At 37.3% G+C, this 20,896-nt stretch overlaps 1 protein-coding gene across 1 annotated transcript in view; it reads left to right on the top strand.

Moving 5' to 3' along the window:
- Nucleotides 1–20,896, top strand: part of TMEM131 (transmembrane protein 131) — a gene marked incomplete at its 5' end in the record, with an annotated part of 212,195 nt that overhangs the window by 137,045 nt on the left and 54,254 nt on the right. The window contains 8 exons of the mRNA XM_082746739.1: nucleotides 2,115–2,195; nucleotides 4,430–4,580; nucleotides 4,684–4,740; nucleotides 6,157–6,218; nucleotides 15,490–15,598; nucleotides 18,422–18,530; nucleotides 19,390–19,543; nucleotides 19,639–19,809. Of these exons, the coding sequence (XP_082602865.1) occupies nucleotides 2,115–2,195; nucleotides 4,430–4,580; nucleotides 4,684–4,740; nucleotides 6,157–6,218; nucleotides 15,490–15,598; nucleotides 18,422–18,530; nucleotides 19,390–19,543; nucleotides 19,639–19,809 (894 nt within the window). The remainder of the gene's footprint in view (nucleotides 1–2,114; nucleotides 2,196–4,429; nucleotides 4,581–4,683; nucleotides 4,741–6,156; nucleotides 6,219–15,489; nucleotides 15,599–18,421; nucleotides 18,531–19,389; nucleotides 19,544–19,638; nucleotides 19,810–20,896) is intronic.

Here is a 20,896-nt window from a genome sequence, read left to right on the forward strand (position 1 = left end):
GTTTTTCAGCAAAGGTTCTACAGTCACTCCATCAGTTTAGATGGTATCACTATTAACACAACTGGGACTATAGGGGAACACTGTAATAAAACAGAAAGCAAGCAATAATACTCAAAGAAAATCTTAGCTTGTTAGTCTTTGCTAAATGTGTTATTTTAACAATATACACCAAAAACCTTGAAGTTTTTACTAAAGTATTGCTGTTTTTCCTGCTTTGTCTTTTTTTTTATGTATTCCTAAAGGATTTACGTGGTAAAACAAGTGAAGGTCTTCCACCCATTTTTACTTCACCCCAAATTTGTATTTAACTAAGAATATTCTTGGGGTGCCTGAATGTCTCAGCCAGTTAAGTGGCCAATTCTTGATTTCAGCTCAGGTCACAATCTCAGCCACCAGCCACATGTGGCTAATGAGCAGGACTCAGCACGAAGTCCGCTTGTCTCTCTCCCTCCACTCCTTTCCCCACTTGCGTGCACTCACTCTCTCTATCCCTATCTCTATCTCTAAAATAAATAAATAAAATCTTTTAAAAAATTTTTTAAATAAAAAATTAAGTATATTCTTTCTTTTTAAGAGGCTGGGTTACCTGCTCTTAAAGGAAAGTCTCCTGCCATATGACTCATTCTATCCCTAGGTATTTACCAAAAAGAAAAGAAAGCAGACGTTCACACAAAGACTTATAGAAATGCAGTGTTCATAGCAGCTTTATCTGTAATGACCAAAAACTGGAAGCAATCCAAATGTCCATCAGTAAGTGAATGGATCAAAAATTGTGGCATAATCATAACATAGAAAAGAACTTTAATACATACAATAACATGATCAATCTCAAAATAATTACACTGAATAAAAGCAGCTAGGACAAGTGTGCATACTGTATGATTCCATTTATATAAAGCTCTAGAAATTCAAACTAATCTTGAATGGCCAGACCCAGCTCATTGGTTGGCTAGGGGGTGTGAGGGGGCAGAAAGAGACAGTTAGATTACAAAGGCCATGAAGAAAATTTAGAGGAAGGGTTATATTTAAAGTCTTAATTGCAGTGGTAGCTCCACACCTATATATGTATGTCAGAATTTATCAAGTTGTTGCATTTGAAATATGGGTAGTTTATTCGTATATCAGTTTTAGCTCAGCAAAATCATGAGTATAGGTGCAAGCCACAGAGGTATTATTAACAGTTCCTGTGATTTTTGCTGCCAAGAGAAACCAAATACTGCCATACTGCATTAAAAATGTTACATATAGGGCGCCTGGGTGGCTCAGTGGGTTAAGCCACTGCCTTCGGCTCAGGTCATGATCTCAGGGTCCTGGGATCGAGTCCCACATCGGGCTCTCTGCTCAGCAGGGAGCCTGCTTCCTCCTCTCTCTCTCTGCCTGCCTCTCTGCCTACTTGTGATCTCTCTCTGTCAAATAAATAAATAAAATCTTTAAAAAAAAAAAAAAGTTACATATATCCCAGAATGATGCATTCTTCACTATTTCACTATTATAGTAGTTGTTAGATCTGCTGCTAAATCTTGATATAAATGTGTGACTGAAAAAAGCACCTGGGCACCTGGGTAGCTCAGTTGGTTAAGTGACTGCCTTCGGCTCAGGTTGTGATCCTGGAGTCCTAGAACCGAGTCCCACATTGGGCTCCCTGCTCGGTGGGGAGTCTGCTTCTCCCTCTGACCCTTCCCCTTGTCATGCTCTCTCTCTCTTTCTCTCTTATTCTCTCTCTCTCTCAAATAAATAAAATCTTTTTTTAAAAAAAATGTACCATGTTACTATAAGAAGTACAAAAATTGTATTTCCATAAAGTGTTTTTCCTTCGGAAAAAAATAAAAGGTGTTCTGTGGATGGATTTTCTTTAATCCAGTGTCTGATATAACCATACTCTAAATTTAATATTTGGAAGTTACTTTGTTTTAATAAAAAATAACCACCACTGGTCACACATATGAATCACTGACTCCGGTGATAAGACATGATACTTATCCTACTTTTATATCTGTAAATGTTTTTAAGTTGTTCTAAGACACAGGATGTCAGGCGTATTTCTGTTTAACAGCAAATCAGTTGCATTGAGAATGTGATTTTGAACTTAACCATCACATGCTGTTTTGTCACAGGTTGTAGAAATGTACTCTAGTGGAGGAGATCTTCACCTAGAACTTCCAACGGGTCAACAAGGAGGTACCAGAAAACTGTGGGTGAGTGATGGTGTATTTTTCTCTCATGTGTAGTCACATGGAACCAATTATGTTCTTAAATACACCAGAAATTATACACCACATTTATCAGCTATATAAATGTGGGTGACTTTCCCTTAATTATATATTAATTTTAAACTTACATCAGATATGTTTGAAAATTAGATGATACATGGAGAGAAAAGTGTAAGTAGTAATTTTGGGGAAGAGCAATGAACAAAATTGGTGGAAGCTTTAACCCACTCTGTGAAAAGGAAGAGATTTCAACTATTCTTTCATAGAATTATATTGGTAATGTTGTCTCTGAATATAATCATTTATAATGTGCTTTATACCAAAAATTTAAAAAAAAAAACCCTGTGGGAAAGATCCATTATATGTTTGAGGTAGAGACTTGAACATGCAGATTTATTGTTGATAGTGATGACATTTTCAGAGAGAATGTAGTTAAGCCCTCATGACAATTTAGAACATTTTAAATTCTTAGGTGATTTACATACACCTTTAATATTACTGAATAGTTAATACTAGTTTGTGTCAATTCTAAGAGAACCACCTTTTCTTAGAGAATATTGGCAAATATTAGCCAAGTCAATGAATATGTAGCAACTACCTTATTTGTACAGTTTCCTGTCCTCAGAGGGTTTTTCTTTAAATGTTATTTACCACACCTTAATCAAAGAGGGGAAAAGCACAGGAGGTACAGTTCTTATACCAAGGGCACTCAGACCACTCATCATCCATAATTGGAGACAACAGACTTTACAGGTATGAGTAAGTTCAGAATATCAAATTTATTTATTAATTGCTCTATTAAACACACCTAACCTCTTGTTCTGCCTTCTGACCAGTCTCATCCTAGGAAGAGATGCAGAGGGGACATTTTTAGAATGTTGACTTGAGCAATTAGAAATATTTTTTCAGGGATTTGGTTAACTCCTCCGATACAGGAACACATTAGGAGATAGAAATATGTAATGGATGGTTCATGTATATCCTTTCACAAAAAATATTTTATCTTGAAATTATGTTAGTGTTTGAAAAGCCTTTACGAGAAATAGTATTTAAAACAGTGCTTCAGAGAATTAACTATAAGCTATTCAACTTGTATTCTAATTCTGGATAGAAGAACTAAGAATTTACTGTGAAATATAATTGGTAACCAAAAAACATCAGAGAATTGAGATTTCTCATTATTTAAAAACTGTGATCAGTGATAGCAGAGATGGCATAATGTTTTAAGACTCCCAGTGGCTACAAAAAAAGATAAAGTTATTCTTATTCTTACAAACCTAGAGTAAGAAAAGTCAGTTGGCCTTGACCTCACCCTCAGCCCATTTACAGTGTACATAAGAAAAGCCCAGAGACCAGTCAGCTCCCTAGAGATGGGGAAGTGGATGGTGCATCTCTAGTGGCCCCAGGAGGGTTCCAATCACTTCTTTCCTACTTTGAGGCTAAAAAGTTAAGAGAATAGAGGTAAGTGAAGACCAGTAAATTCTATATCACAGGGATCTCCTCAAATATATCAAAAGGTGAGTGGAGAGAAATTCTGGTGGTCCCAAGGAAGCCAGATTGTTGTAAAACCAGGAAAAAATACATCTATAAGAAATTGTTTTTTCCTGATGAATCTTCCTTTTAGTGTATTTCTGAATGTTCTGTCGTTCAGGCCTGAAAATGTTTGCTATCTTACTTGCTAAGAGTCTTACTGAAAGCAGTTGGTGAACTGCAATTGCCTGGGAAGCTTTGTTGTGTTTAGTTTTAAATGCAAGGACACTTTCATTTAAAGAGTTCTCTAAGTTATTATTTAAAGAAATTTCTGTAGACTTCTGGAAAAGCATTTCCCTCCAATAGTGACATGTCTATTTGTAGAGAATTTTAGGAGTGAATTGTATACACAAACATCACGTTAAAGAATAAATGATTTATAGAATAATTCAGTCTTTTAATGATAATTTTGCAACTGACAGTTTGTTTCCAGATGATTTTTTTTTCTTTGCTCAATTTTTTATATCATGCTTCGTCAATTCTAAGATGCACTTTTTTTGGCACATTTAATGTTCTTCAAAATTGGAGTGTGTTACAACCCATGGAATATATTTAAGTGGCAATGTGGTTTTTTTCTTAGTAGGCATATAAAATAATCATCTTTCAGTCATTCTCATCTTATTCACTAAACTGTGGTGGTTTTGGAACATTACAAAATCTGTGCTACATATGGTCTGTTAACTTGTCAGGAGATCCCTCCTTATGAAACCAAGGGAGTGATGAGAGCCAGCTTTTCATCCAGAGAAGCAGATAACCACACAGCCTTCATCAGAATAAAAACGAATGCTTCAGACAGCACAGAGTTTATCATTCTTCCTGTTGAGGTAGAAGTTACAACAGGTTAGTAGAAAACCGAAGGAGTTGCAAATGTGTTTGTTTTGTCTCTAGTACATCTTACTTTGGGCTAAGTAAAATCTAATGGTTTACTTTTCTCTTTTCCAAGCTCCTGGAATTTATTCCTCAACCGAAATGTTAGATTTTGGTACACTACGAACACAAGGTAAAGAAAAGAGACAGTATTTTTCTAAGTCTTTAAAAAAAAAACTCTCTGTTCGGAACAGTGTTGAGTGGCTGACTCTTCTTTAACTCCTTGGTAACTCAGAGTTACCTTTCATTGAGTTACACGATCTCGTAGAAACCTACTGTTGGGAACTCTTAGCACTCACGAGTTCATACCCCTTTCCTCTGAGGGACACCATAGCTTACCAGGTGGGAAAGCAAGGTCATGAGATAAGTGAAGTCTTCTAAACAGAACAGTGAGGCAGAAGTTATAGTTTCTGAGTTTTTTAAATCTAGTTTGTCACATATTCAGTTATGCTGAATCTTTTTTTTAATAGTAAAATAGGGGTGCCTAGGTGGCTCAGTGGGTTAAGCCTCTGCCTCCGGCTTGGGTCATGATCTTAGGGTCCTGGGATTGAGCCCTGCATCGGGCTCTCTGCTCAGCGGGGAGCCTACTTCCCCCTCTCTCTCTGCCTGCCTCTCTGTCTACTTATGATCTCTCTCTCTCTCTCTCTGTCAAATAAATAAATAAAATCTTTTAAAAAAAATTTTTTTAAATCTTTAAAAAAATAATAGTAAAATAAAAAATAAACTATTTCTGGATTCTTAGAAGTAGATAATGCCAATTTATTATTAATTTTATTATTAACATTAATTATTCAGTTATATTATAATAACATAATGTTAAATTTGCCCCAGATGTTCAAAGAAAGTATTCGATTTCTAAAATTGAAATCACTCAAGTTAAAGGATTTATTAAGAAAAAAATAGAAATAGTTATAATTTGGGATTTCTGTGGGTCATGTATAATTAGAATTTGGTTGTTTAGGATTAAAGACCCCTTTTTGAAAAATAGATTTGGTTTTAATGTGATAATTTCACATTGCACATTATTAATTTGCTTCCTTATGCTTTCCTGGAAAACTGAAAGATTAGTAATAATGTCTAATTCCACTAAAAAATTATGTTTTGGGGGCACTGGGCGGCTCAGTGGGTTAAAGCCTCTGCCTTCAGCTCAGGTCATGATCCCAGGGTCCTGGGATTGAGCCCTGCATTGCACTCTCTGCTCAGCAGGGAGCCTGCTTCCTCCTCTCTCTCTCTCTCTCTCTCTCTCTCTCTCTCTCTCTTTCTCTCTCTGCCTCTCTGCCTACTTGTGATCTCTGTCTGTCAAATAAATAAATAAAATCTTTTTTTAAAAAAATTATGTTTTGTTTTTCTGATTATTTAGGAGGGCATGGTTCTTGTAATACACTGTATCCTTATGAGCTGGGTAGGATCACATTCTTTTTACTAATGTAATTGTAGTTCTTTTTCATGTCCTAGAATAGGTTCAGTCTCATATCTAATAAGGTAAAAATTCTAGCTTGCTGTAAAGCACACATGTTAAAGATACATTTCTTTTCTTCAATTTTAACAGATCTACCAAAAGTTTTAAACCTTCATTTATTAAATTCAGGAACAAAAGATGTACCAATAACAGTAAGTTTTTATCTATTTTTTCCAAATTTATATATTCTGTTTTTAAACTTAAGAGAAAGTTAAAAATAATTAAACTCCTCTTCTAAATGATTCTGTTTTATGGTGGCCTAGTGTAGTTGGGTTCTAAGTGTGATGTGAGAAACCTGTTCTTCCTCTGTCTTCCTTAAAGATGAGAAGGAAAGTAGATGATCTTCTTCAAGCCAAGTCTGAACCAAAGTCCCTGAGGTTCTTCTTTAGGTATCATTTAAGAAACTTGTGGATTCTGATAAATCCTAGGATGTGTGCCGTGTGCAAAGAAAAACGGGTTATAATGGTTCCATCAGGTTTAGCTATTAGACATAAGGTATGGGTAAGTAAAGAGAGAGGGGTAGAAAGGGTTCAGATGAGTTGGGAAATAATAATAAAGCAAAGAGATATGGTAGGTATTGGGAGAATGCTGTTAGTATTTGTCCAAAGTATCCTTCTAACTGGCAACTACTACAGCATGCTAGATAGCAGACTACAAACCAGGGTCCTCTTTTCCCCTCACACATGCACATGAAACAAGTGAATTTTAGGCCTTACTGTGGAATTGGGGAGCCATTCCACGATTTTAGGGAAAAAGAGAGAGACCCAAATTTTGCATTGGTCCACAACTTTACCTCCTAGTGAAGTCCTGAAGATACATATATAGGAAATAATGGGAAAAGAAAGTAGTACGTTTTTATTATAATTTGTGCTAATGTCAGTAGCCTAAATCAGAGAATTCTGATAAAATGAGATACATCAAATGGGCATGAGACTTAGGGACCTTTGTCCATCCATGGCCAAACCCAGAGTTTTTAGCCAGCTGGTAGCATGGACCAAAGAGAGGAGAGTTTGCAAATCCTAAATGAGGGAGCAAGAGATGGTCATCCCAGGTAACCATATCTGTGCAGTAACTGTGCTCATTGATCATAATCCAGGCAGTGGCCTGCTGTCTGACCTAGTATTTTTTGCTGCTAAGTAGAAGAACTAGGGAGATGGGGTCTGGTAGGGAGCTTCCCTAACTCTACTCTGGGCTGAAACTGCCCTACTTGGAATTCCTGCCTGTCCACTGTTGGCAGGCTGAAAGAAACCTGTGGTCCAGTTGCCTGGGTCTGCTGTGATTCACACCCGTCCTTCTCAGGGGGTCCTTACGGGTTGGGACCCCACCACAGATGACAAGGAACAGCTCTTTTGACCTAGCCACCCTGGTACCATTGAAACAAAACACAACAGTATGAATAGTAGCGTTATATCTCTTTGTTTTGTTATTTTTCTTTTTAAATAGCAGCTTTAGTGAAATATTTTTATATGCTTGCTTTTAAAAAACTTTTTTTGATTCAGTTTTTGGAAAGATTACCATCAAAGTCTCTGTGAAATGAAACTATCACCATGTTCTCTAGTAATGACCTTTTACATAAGAAAATATTACAGTGAATATTTCTGTTGTATGATATCTTTGTAATTCCTATTTTAGCAATAATTAATTATGTTTTCCTAAATACGTAATGCTGACTGTTACTATATTGAGGGGTTAGGGACTGATTTTGTCTCTTTAACTATATTGACATTTTCAAAGTATATGGAAAAATGAGCAAAATAAGAACAGTGTAAATGTTTATAAAGATGTGAGTTATATGTGTGTTAATAAGAGCACCCTTTGGACAAGGACCATTCTGTAATAATATACTTGTTTTCTTTGTTTGATGTTAAAATACCTGTTGTCTTATAAAGGTAGCTGTGTTTTGTTATTGTTTTCCAGTAGAATGAGTTGGGAAGTATTCTCTCCTATTTTGGGGAAGAGTTTGGAAGAAGTGGTGTTAACTCTTCTTAAATGTTTGGTAGAATTCACCAATGAAGTCCTGTAAGCCTGGGCTTCTCTTTGTGGGAAGTTTTAAAATTCAGTCTCTTTAGGCCTATTCAGATTGTCTGTTTCTTCTTGCCTCACTTTCAGTGGCTTTTGTCTTCCTAGAGATTTTTTCACTGTGTCTCAAGTTTCTAATTGGTTGGTGTACCAGTGTTCATAGTATTCCCTTAAGATTCTTTTGTCCCTGTGAAGTAGGTAGCAGTGTCCTGTTTTTCATTCTTGATTTAAGTAAGTTAGTCTTCTCTGTATTTAAAGATGGTTTTGGTCAGTCTAGCTAAAGGTTTGTCACTTCTGTTGATCCTTTGAAAGAGGGCAGCTGAGTGGCTCCATCGGTTAAGCCTCTGCCTTCAGTAATGCATGATCCCACAATCCTGGGATCGAGTCCTACGTTGGGCTGCCTCCCTGGCAGGGAGTCTGTTGCTCTCTCTCTCTTTCTTTGTCAAGTAAGTAAATAAAATCTTTAAGAATTAATTTTTGGTTTTGTTAATTTTCTATTTTTGTCTGCCATTAAAACATCCTTTAGCTGATGAGTAAAGATGGTAGAGAGTAGGAGAACCCCTTTGTTCCCTTGACACCATTATCCTCACATTTGCAAACTAAAAAAAAAGAAATCTGTTAGAGTTCCCTCTCCAACCATGAACACACACACGTTTTAGGTTGTACCGGTCAGTGAAATGCAAAGGCCCTCTGTATCACTAAAATGTTAACATTTTGAAATCTTTCTTTACCCAGAATTATGATTGTTTTTGTTAAAAAATTTCTGAGTTTGTTTATCTGGGTTTCCTCCATAATAGAATATAATTCCTTCTGCTAGATTTGTTTAGATTCTATTGGCTACAACCTACTTACCTTCTTTGGACTTTTTGATACTGATTTCTTCTTTAGCCCATTTGGCTACATAGAGCACATTTACTGTATCCGTGGTAGTATATCCACCACTCCCCCCAGCCCTTTTTCTCTGGAGTGAGCTCAAGTGCTTTCTCCACTGGGAAAGCCTCTCCTAGCACAGCTTTCTGGCAGCACACTGGAAGATCCCTCTTTTGCTGCAGACGGCAGCTCTTCGCCTGTAGGGCAGACATGGACTGTCACTGATGGATCACCCAGCTGTTGCCTCAATTTGGGATGTCTGATAATTTTTATTTTTGTGTGTTCTCCGTGCTGTTTGTCCATGGTTGGTTTCTTCTGTCTGTGGGACACCATTGCACAGGGCAGGGTCGTTGTGAGAGCTTTCTTGTTGGACACACTTGACGCCTGCAATCACTTCTCCAAATGTGAGGGTTTAGAGATTTGATGGGAAAATGACTTTACTTAGCCCAAGCAATTTTGTCCAACTTTTTACATACAATGAACGGACCGAAACAAATGTCTTTTGGGACGCCTGGATGGCTCAGTCACCCAGGTGTCTGCCTTCAGCTCAGGTCATGATCCTTGGGTCCTGGGATAGAGCCCCGCATCAGACTCCATGCTCAGGGGGGAGTCTGCTTCTCCCATTGCCTGCTTCTCCCCTGCTTGTGCTCTCTCTAACAAATAAATAAAATCTTGTTTTTTAAATGCCTTTTCCAATAAACGTTTTCTTTAAAATGAAATTACCAATCATAAGAATATGAATGAAAAAATACCATAGTTAGGAAAGAGAAGGAAATTCAGTTATAAAAGAGAAGGAAGGATGTGAGGGCGATCTGGCTGCGACATCTGTCACCCCATTGATCACCAGGGTTGATTCGGCTGATCTGGCTGGCTAGGCGGGAGTCCCCTTCCTCCCTCACCCCTCCATGTGCGTCCCTCCCGAAGCTGCGCGCTCGGTCGAAGAGGATGACCTTCCCCGATAGAGGAGAGGACCGTTCTTCAGTCAAGGGTATACGAGTAGCTGCGCTCCCCTGCTAGAACCTCCAAACAAGCTCTCAAGAGAAGGACAGAGGCTCATGTTCCTCCTTTTTGTTAGAGAGTTTTAGGATACATTATAAGTCAACATTTTTGTTCTTACTATGGGTCAGGCACTATGTTAGGTTCTTCACATGGATTATCTTATTTAATACGTGGATTACCTTATTTAATACAACAGTCCTATAACATACACAGGTTCTGATTTTCCAAAGAAGGTAGATGAATCAGAACTTTTTTTAAAGACTTCTTCAACCATAAAAACTCAAAAGTTACTTAAAAGTATATTAGTATATAATGACACCAATCAAATCTTTGCAAATATATCATTTTAATTTCATATAAGTATTTCTACTAAAATCCTTTTGATCTATAATACCTGTCTGTATATCTGCATCTGTAGCTACCCGTGTATGTATTTTTTCTAATATCCAGAGCCTAAATTCTGCCAGTGTTTTGGTAGTCTTGTCATATTTCCTCATTCATTCTTCCTTTATTCACCCAGTAAATATTTAATGAGCATCAGCTATATGCCAGCTTCTGTGCTAAGTACTGAGAACACAGCAGTAAATCAAACAACCAAGGTTTCCACCCCTTTTGAGGTCACTTTTTAGCTGGGAGGCTGATGACCAGTATACAACATAATTGTAAATTGAACCAAGTTCTAACAAAAAAAGAAACAGAGTGGCATGTAAGTTGGGGGAGGGAGATGGTTTAGATAGGGTTGTCTCTGAGGAGCTGACATTTGAGGTAATAACTGAAGAGTAAGCAGTTGGCACCCATAAGAGAAGAAAAGTTGAAAGTTCCCATCAAAAGGAAAAGCAAGTGCAAAAGCCTGAGGCGGGAACAGCTTTGGATGTCATGGGAAACAAGGAAGGGTTGACTGTATAAGGTGAGGGCCAGAGAGTTAATCATGGCTTTCTGGGCTTTGAGAAGTGTTTAGATTTTATTATAAGTGCAACAGCAAATTACAGAATTTTAAGCAAGGGAGTGACATCATCTGATTTGTGAAGGTCATCATCTGTGTTGTAAAGATCGTAGTAGCTACTTTGTGGAGAATGCACTACATAGAGTTAGGAGTCTATTGCACTGGTCCACTTGAGATGGTGTTAGCTTAGACTGCTTACCTTATCGGCCAGGGGACAGGCCCATCTACCATGGAAACTGAGTTTTAAGAGAGCTTCCTAAGGATTTTTTCCCCTTTCTGCATAGCATGCCAGACATAGAGACTGACACATTTTTTTTTTTTTAAGTGTCCCTGCCTCTGTCCATTTCACAAATATGTAACATCTTAATCAGAAGCTGGAGGGTTTTTTAATTCCCCTTCAGGGAATTCAGAGTCTCTTCATCTTTCTAGATATGGGACCCCTAAAGCAAGTGTCTCAAAATAAAAGTTTCTTACCTGCAATTGGACAAGATACCTGGTTCAAGATACCTGGTAAAAGTTTCTTACCTGCAATTGGACAAGATACCTACCAGACATTGATGGTGTATAATGCAACTCCGAGAATATGATTTTCCTCAACACTTAAAAAACATTAGTGTGGAATAAATGATGGAATAAATTTGCATGAGACATCTTAAGAGGAACATTTGCATAAAGTTTCCTTACTGATAATGCATAAGAAACACGGATGTATTTGTCAGTTTACCGCTGTCAACTTGATGTGAGCTTTAGTGAATTTGTGTAGCTACTGTTAAAAATACAATTGTTACATTCTGGAAGGTTTTTTCCTTACTTGCTCAAATGTTTTTGTGAGTAGTTTTAGAGTGACCTGGACCTTTGAATCTTACTTGAGAGTTAGTGAGCTTTAATTGGGTATGAATATCATGAGAAAAGGCTAGAACTATATTTAGAACATGTGCAAGCTGCCTTTCCTGGGAATCTTGCCATATTTTTTCCACTTCTCAATGATCTTTAGTAAGCAGCAGTTAGTGACTGATACTAAAACAGATTGTTAGTGTAAATATGCTTAATACAAGTTAATGATTATGTATTATTTTTCCTTTAAAGCCACCAGAATGGCCAACTATTTAAGTGTTTCGTTTGTTTGACCATGTTTTTGTTTCCTTGGAAAATGAATTTTAACTGGTTTAGGGTTGGGTGTTTGTTTTTTATTTTTAATGATAATAAGTGAACAGATCATTCATATAAAACACAAATCAATTAAATACTATTGCTATAATATATATACATATATATTATATATGTAATAATACTGAATATAAAAATTTTCCTCTGGTAAGGAAAATCTTAAAGTAATATGTTTCATGTGAGAAAAATACTTTTCATCAAGTATTCTAAGATCTTACTTCTTACAGTGACTATATATTTTTAATTTAAATTTAATTTAATTAACATATATTGTAATTAGTTTCAGGGGTAGAATTTAGTGATTCACCAGTTGCATATAACTCCCAGTGCTCATTACATCAAGTGCCCTCCTTAATGCCCATCACCCAGTTACCCTATTCCCCGACCCACCTCTGCTCCAGCAGCCCTCAGTTTGTTTCTTATAGTTTAGAGCCTCTTATGGTTTGCCTCCCTTTCTGTTTTCATCTTATTTTATTTTCCTTTCCTTCCCCTATGTTCATCTGTTTTTTTTTTCTTAAATTGCACATACGAGTGAAAGCATATGGTATTTGTCTTTCTCTCAGTGACTTACTTTGCTTAGCATGGTACCCTCTGGTTCCATCCACATCATTGCAAATGGCAAGATTTCATTTATTTTTAATGGCTGAGTAAGAGTCCATTGTATATACATGCAACCTCTTTATACACTCATCTGTCAGTGGACATCTGGGCTCTTTCCATATTTTGGCTATTGTGAACATTGCTACTATAAACACTGGGGTTCAGATGCCCCTTCGAATCACTATGTTTGTATCCTTTGGGGTAAATAGCTAGTATTTGGGGTAAATAGTGCAATTGCTGGGTCATAGGGCAGCTCTGCTTTTAACTTTTTGAGGAACCTCCATACTGTTTCCCAGAGTGGCTGCACCAGTTTGCATTCCCACCAACAACTTAGAGTGACTGTATTTTAATAAATATCATTGCTTAGCTATTTCTGGTTTGTGCAGGCTGATAACACTCAAAAAATGTTGTGGTTGTTCCTACTGAACTGCCACCTTAGGCATGTTTGAAAATGGTCAAGATTTCGTTGCTGCTCTGTCACATTCAGTAGAGTATGTAGCAGTCCTCTGCAAACTACAGAGCTTTATCTGATCATCTTTCTAACAAATCTCGACCTCGGGAGAAAAGTGGCTCATTTGAAAAAAGAACAAAATGAATAGAATCACAAAACTTTGTAGATAGATGGAATCTGAAAAAATACATAATCCAATCCTGGTGTTTTTACAAGCAGGAAAAATAAGGCCCAGAGTAGATGGGCAGCTTACTCAAACTGACACTTCTACTTAAATAGTTAATTTCTTCTTTGTGCATAAACCCATCACTATGGGACTGTCACATATACTTCTGTACTGCTTTCCATTCTTTTGGAAGAAGTACTAGTGTAGTAGTATAGTATTTGAGACCTTTCCATTTTGTAGTTTATCTCACAGGTCAAACTGCATTGTTTTATTCTTTAAAAATAACACACACATGGACACACAGCCTTCAAGGAAGGAAGGGATTGATATTTAAAATGATTGCTACTAACAGCAAGCTTATTGATAATAAATATATCAATATGAACAAATCCACTTGCAGCTCCAATTAGAGATTCAAAAACAAATGAGAAATTCAGAAGAAAGATAAACTACTGAGAGAGCCTGGAGCCAAAAGCTCAGGCTACTAAGATTTCCAGCTCGGAGAACTGCAGAACCACCATCAGGTCCAATAAAGACAAACAGCGGTGAGAAGGGAGATGCCCTACCATTTAATCATTATGTGTATAACCAGCTTTGTTCCCTCGGATCATGGACACAATGCAAAAAGAGTTTTTCTTCATACTCCTCTCACGTGCTTCTTGTGCCTTCCTGCAACTGCCCTTCATTTGGTTTAGTCAGATTTCCACTTTTACAGATCAACTGGAAGGGTGGGTAGGGAGCCAGGGGAAGAACTCCGCGACCTGCAGAGATCTGTCTGTGCCCGTGTTAGCAGGTACACCTGGTGAGTGTCACAGAAGTTCTTTCTGTGGGAAGCATCAGGCTTTGACAACAAGTTCAGGAAGCCCCTGAAAATTCAGCAAAAACCCTAGAAAGGTTTCGAGACCCAAGTAAGATTCAAATTGAATTCTAAAGGAATATTATTGATCAAGATTTGTATACAGTACCATGACTTCATTGACACATGTTTAGGCAGTAGGATGCCAAGTAAAGGGCCCAGACCCTGGATCAAGTCAGGATACCCGGTTTCCAGCCCCACTTCTTGATGCCTAAGTATTGAAACATCTCTCCGTACTACAAGATTCTCTTCATCTGTAAAACAGGGAAGCAGGTTGGATCTTTGTTCTTTCCAATGAAAAATGCTTTGTGTCGGTAAAGATAAAAAACCCCTAACCGGGCGTCTGGGTGGCTCATTCAGTTAAGTGTCTTCCTTAGCTCAGATCATGATCCCCTGGGCTCCTGGGATTGAGCCTCACTTCAGGCACCCTGCTCAGCCAGGAGTCCACTTCTCCCTCTGCCCATTCACCTGCTTGTGCTCTCTCTCTCTCTCAAATAAACAAATGTAATCTTAAAAAAAAAAAAGGTAACTGCACCTTAAAATGCATTTATTTTTCTAGCTTGCTCCAAAACTATAAACTTGTACTGTTTGTTATTATAGGCTTAGTTGGTGAATAGTAAGATCTGATTTTTTTAAATTAAAACTGTTCTGACCTCTCCGAGCTACACAGCCCTTCAGTCCTTCCCATTGCTCAGGCCCACAGCTGGGAGCACAGCCCTGTATAGTAACAGCAGCATGCCTCACTTGCACAGCCATGCCCTAGAGACATAGAGAAAGTACCAGCAAAAGTGAGATCTGCAAAACTACTGGCAAAGGGCTACTGGCTCCCAAATTCATGTTCATTCTTCATATAGTCAGGATATTATATTTGTTATTGTGGAGTTCTTTAAGAAAGACCCTATCGTAAATCTTCACGTCTCCTTCTCTCTTAATATGAACTGGGCACTTGTTTAGAAAATAAATACTTTTCTTTTCTGTTTTATGTATTCATACCTAGTGTACTAGTTTGTCTCTAGATTTATACATTCACCTATCATACACTTTTCCTCTAGCCATCATTTTATTTCATGAAGATTCTTTTAATTGTGTTATGTTAGTCACCATAAAATACATCATTGGGTTTTGATGTAGTGTTCCAAGATTCATTGTTTATGTACAACACCCAGTGCTCATGAAGATACTTTATGACATTCATGTGAACTTGTGTCAGTTTGGCCTGTTCTATTGAAAGGGAGCACATAAAGTAAAACTTTTCCAATTTTGATTCTGCCTCACTTTTCAGTACACTCTCCAGTATAAAGTTACTGAGCCATTAGACTAAAATAAGGCTGTATATATTTTTCTGTTTGCAGAGTGTTCGACCTACACCACAAAATGACGCTATAACGGTACACTTTAAACCAATTACATTGAAAGCTTCAGAAAGTAAATATACCAAGGTTGCAAGTATTAGTTTTGATGGTAAGTATTCAGCTTTCTCTCTCTACTGAAATATCTTATTTTGATATACCAGAAGCATGTATATTGATATCTTAGTGTAGAAACACTGACCATTTACAGTCAGATTTTATATTACTGCTTAGTTGGTTTATCTTATAAACCATCACAAACTCTTATTTGATTGCTTCATGAAAGAAAATGCAAGTTCATAAACTGCAATTAGTATTAGCAAATACATTAGGATTACAATTAAATTTTTGTAATCTGGGTTTTCACATATATACTTAGTAAGGTTTGCCTTAACGATGAAGTCATTATTTTTTGTAATTGAGTGGTAATGTATTTGGATTTCATAAGTGTGTTTGAATTTGAGACTAGAAATAAAGTATTCTCTGTAACAGTTTCACATATTGGCTTTTTAAACAAGGCAGGCAGTTCTATTATTTTAGAACTGGGCACTAAAATAATAGCCTTCATGATAGCATTGTCAAATTAGAGAACTATTATTTCAGACATGTATATTATATATTTTGACATTTGAAATGTTGACCCAGACTTTACCATATTTTAATAGCATGTTCTTATTAAGCTTTGCCCACTTTACTAGAACATTTATTGAGTTTGCTGTCACAGAAATTTTTAAATAGTGATTTAGTGGCTGCTTAGCTGTACTTAATGAGAACTGACACTCAAATGGGACTCTTCTCATAAGGGCCCTTGCAAATGAGGAGCCCTGAAGCTTACACTTCAGCTTTATGATGAAGCCACCTCCATTCATAGCCCACATTTCACAGCTTAACTCCTCATCAGAAAAGAGCATTTGTGGGGCGCCTGGGTGGCTCAGTGGGTTAAAGCCTCTGCCTTTTGCTCAGATCCTGATCCCAGAGTCCTGGGATCGAGCCCTGCATCCGGCTTTCTGCTCAGCGGGGAGCCTGCTTCCTCCTCTCTCTGCCTGCCTCTCTGCCTACTTGTGATCTCTGTCTGTCAAATAAATAAATAAAATCTTAGGAAAAAAAAAAAAGAAAAGAAAAGAGCATTTGATCACTCTGCCCTACTGAGTGTGGAAGACTCTGCAGTGTTTGTAAGAGCATCTGTGCTTACTCCTTTTACATGAAGAGCTCTGGGGAGGTTCTGGAGCAGTGCACAGGCTGGATGCCAAGCTTTACTGTTCAACTTACGAGCTCAGAGAAAACTCTTGAAGAAACAAGATTAAATATGTGGCATACTTTCATAACCCAGCTATCAGGAAATAGTAATGTAGAAGGTTTTGATGCCCCAGTTACTTCGAAATCTGTGATAAATTGTCTTCTGTGTTGCTGGAGTACCACAGTCATGTCTACCAGTATCAGCATCAGTGAGTGCTTTCTCTTCTTTCAACAAGAAGAGCAGCTGGTAGTATCCTGAACCTGAGAACTTTCAGGATCCATCCTTCTGATAAATTCAGGCAGTGGGGGAGTGTGCACCAAGAGCAGGTGTGCTGTATAGTTTTCCTAAGCTCTTCTTCTCCAGCTCCTGAATCGACAACCCAGTAAATGTTCCCCTTCTTGAGATAAATGAATGTCAGTACCTTTAGTTCTTCTGAGATCACAGGGTCTAAAAAAATTATTTCTTAAATTATGTAATATTAATAAAAGGAAAAGCATCTTTTAAACCAGTGCTACATTTCTTAAACGTGGTTTTTATTATCATGGGAAAATCCTTCCACCTTTCACCTCCCACCTCCCCTTCTACCACCCCAGTGCATGATGGGAATATTGTACAGCCTCCTAAGATAATGAGCCCAGGGCTACACAGCAAACAGAAAGAAATGAGGATTAATGCAAGTTGTAAAAATCTGAAATCACTGTCTGACATAGCCATATACTAGATGTCATACCATCTTTTTTATTTTTCTTTCTTTGTGCTAACGTTGGGTAACACACATTTGCAGAACTCACATAAAGTTCTCCTAACTAGAAGTGTTCCTAAACTACCTTAAGTGGGATAAAGATAAACAGCTTCTTTATTTGCTTTGAAAAGAACATCCAGTGGGTACCCAGAATGGATCCAACTGAATCTATTTCTATAATTCCAGATGGAATTATTCATAATGCTACAAAATTTAAAGATTTTACTTCATCTCTGAGGACAGTATGATGGCTTTAACACTCTTTTGAGTTAGGCTTGGCTAATACAGGAAGTCAGAGCTCGCAGCTCCTGACACTTCTTGTTCCATGACACTTTACTGATATTTATTTCATGCTATTTTACTGTTATTTATAACACAGCTCTGGCATACAAGGAATGTTAGTCCTTGATACAGCTGTAAACCAGTGGTTCTCAGTGGGAGCTGGTTTTGCTTCCCAGGCCAGGGGACATTCGGCAGTGTCCGCAGACATTGTTGGTTGTCTCATCTGGGGGGCTGCTACTGCTGTCTAGCAGGTAGAGGCCTGGGATGCAGCTGAGCATCGTCCAGTGCCCAGCACAGGCAGCCCCTGCACCCCAGAAGGAACTAACCTGGCCCAAAATGTTAGTAGTGCCCAGTGTGAAAAGCGCTGGTATAAGGAAAGCCGTAGCTTCAGGCTCCATGGAAGCAGCTCAAATAACTGTTTTTTCTTCCTCAGTTATGTTCACTTGCTAATTCCTTGTCTGTTTAATCCCATTACAGGAAAATTAAAATATTTCTCCCTTTTTTGGATGAAAAATGTGGTATTTGATGTAAAATGTTGTCAAAGTCTCCTGTTTGCCAATCTGAAAGCTCAACTTTGTTTTTTAAAGATTTTGTTAGTTGGTAGTCACTCTCAACTTCTGTAGAAACTCTCGTAGCAAAAGGTGACAGAGATTATTTTTTATGTTTCCTTTTAGCATCAAAGGCAAAAAAACCATCTCAGTTTTCTGGGAAAATAACTGTTAAAGCAAAGGAAAAGAGTTACTCTAAACTCGAAATACCTTATCAGGCAGAAGTTTTGGATGGGTGAGTTTCTCTTTAAAATAAGCTTTACAACTTTCGCTAATTGGTAAATTGTTTTTCTACTAATTGACCTTAGCAAAAGTAGTGACCAAATTCACATGAACCCCCTGGAATTACTATTAAAAAAACATCTTACACTTCATAGTTTTTACTTTTTTAGAAGAAAAAGGTAAATGGGATGATAAGATTTGGGCTTAACTGAAGTCTTAGTGATTCAGTAATAACAGAAAAAGGAATCTATGATTTTTAAATAACATTTAAATCATTGGAGCTATTTCCTTTCTGTAACTCCTTTTGTAACATAAAAGTGGTTGTGTTTTGTTATTAAAGCATATTGTCACTTGAAACAAAATCATTTATATTCATTTATAAACTCATAAACAGTGTTCTAGAATTACAACTTTTTATAAATGGGCAATAATATAATGTAGTTCATTTTTTATTATACTTAAAGCAATAATAGTTTAATATGCAACTTGGTAGGAACTCATTTTAACAAAGCTGGTCACAGTTAAATGATAAACATGAAAAAAAAAGCTTTTATAAAATTACATATGAAACCACAAAAAAATGATAAACATGATCTTTTTTAAGTAGCTTAAAACTTTCTGTTAATACGTTCTTGATTTTAATTGTTCAATTGCATATAATTCAATAGAGAATAATTCTTTATATTACATGTCAGTATTTTGCAGTCTAATGTTTGTTTTAAATCGTATGCTCAAGCTCTAAAATATTCATAGTTCTGATTCTCCAATAACAGTCTTTAATGCTAAATGTAAAATTAATACAACAGAACTTGGATTTTAAATTAACGCATAGAGATAAAAATGATTTATTTTGTTTATGTTTTTTCAAATAGTTATTTGGGATTTGATCATGCTGCCACATTATTTCACATTCGAGACAGTCCTGCTGACCCCGTGGAAAGGCCAATTTACCTGACTAACACTTTCAGCTTTGCTATCCTCATTCATGATGTGTTGCTACCAGAAGAAGCCAAAACAATGTTTAAAGTATGTCTGGGACCCCCCCACCATTCTTCATTTTATTCATCTACCAACTAGATAATGCTGACCCATTGTTTTTTTTCTCTCCCCTCATTTCCTAGGTTCACAACTTCAGCAAACCAGTCTTAATTCTCCCGAACGAATCAGGATACATTTTTACTCTGTTTTTTATGCCCTCCACATTGTCCATGCACATAGATAATAATATTTTACTTATTACCAATGCTTCTAAATTTCATTTACCTGTGCGGGTATATACAGGCTTTTTAGATGTAAGTATGTCATCTACCTTTAACATTTAAGCTCCCAGCCATCTTTTGTGTTTTCAGGTATTATTAGGCGATCATTTTGTACATGCTTAAACTTTGCCGTTTTCTGAGCTCTACAAGTTGCTCTAATCTCTCCTCTTAGTACTTTCAAGGAGACTTGTTTTCATCCTTCCCAGTAGCCATCTCTTGTGGGGACACAGTTCAGTACTTTTGTGACAGCTGGCATTAGATCTTTTCCACATTGTGCTTCTCTTGGCTTTGCTTTTAAATAGTTATAGTCACAGGGAAACTGAAAACAAACTAAGGGGAAGAAGATAATAAGCAAATAATAATAATAATAATAATAATAATACAAGGAGGGCAAAAAGGAAACTATTTAAGGAGGTGGTGACCAAAATCAGGAACTATAGGGGCGCCTGGTGGCTCAGTGGGTTAAAGCCTCTGCCTTCGGCTCGGGTCATGATCCCAGGGTCCTGGGATCGAGCCCTGCATTGGGCTCTCTGCTCAGCGGGAAGCCTGCTTCTTCCTCTCTCTCTCTGCCTGTCTCTCTGCTGACTTGTAATTTTTGTCAAATAAATAAATCTTTAAAAAAAAACAGGAAATACAGCATGAAGAAAAGAACCAAATAATAAGAGAGTAAGGTGGTAAAGACACACAGTTAGAATAGCAGAAAAGAATAAAAGTCATTCTAGGGCACCTGGGTGGCTCAGTGGGTTAAAGCTGCTGCCTTCGGCTCAGGTCATGGTCTCAGGGTCCTGGGATCGAGTCCCACATCGGGCTCTCTGCTCAGCAGGGAGCCTGCTTCCCCCCCCCCCCGCCTGCCTCTCCATCTACTTGTGATCTCTCTCTGTCAAATAAATAAATAAAATCTTTAAAAAAAAAAAAAAGAATAAAAGTCATTCTAATACAGAAAAGAAGCCGAGGTGGGGGTCCAAACTAAGCTATCCTTAGGATAATCAATGAAAGAACTTTAGGTAAGAAATAAAACTGGTAAGAAAGATAATAAAGATAAAATGAAAATTAGAACATATAGAGATGTAGTTCTCCAAAAAGTCAACATCAGTAAGAATTTCAGAGCTGAGGGGACTTC

Source organism: Mustela nivalis (genome assembly GCF_964662115.1).
Source record: "Mustela nivalis genome assembly, chromosome: 8".
NCBI classification, from domain to species: Eukaryota; Metazoa; Chordata; class Mammalia; order Carnivora; family Mustelidae; genus Mustela; species Mustela nivalis.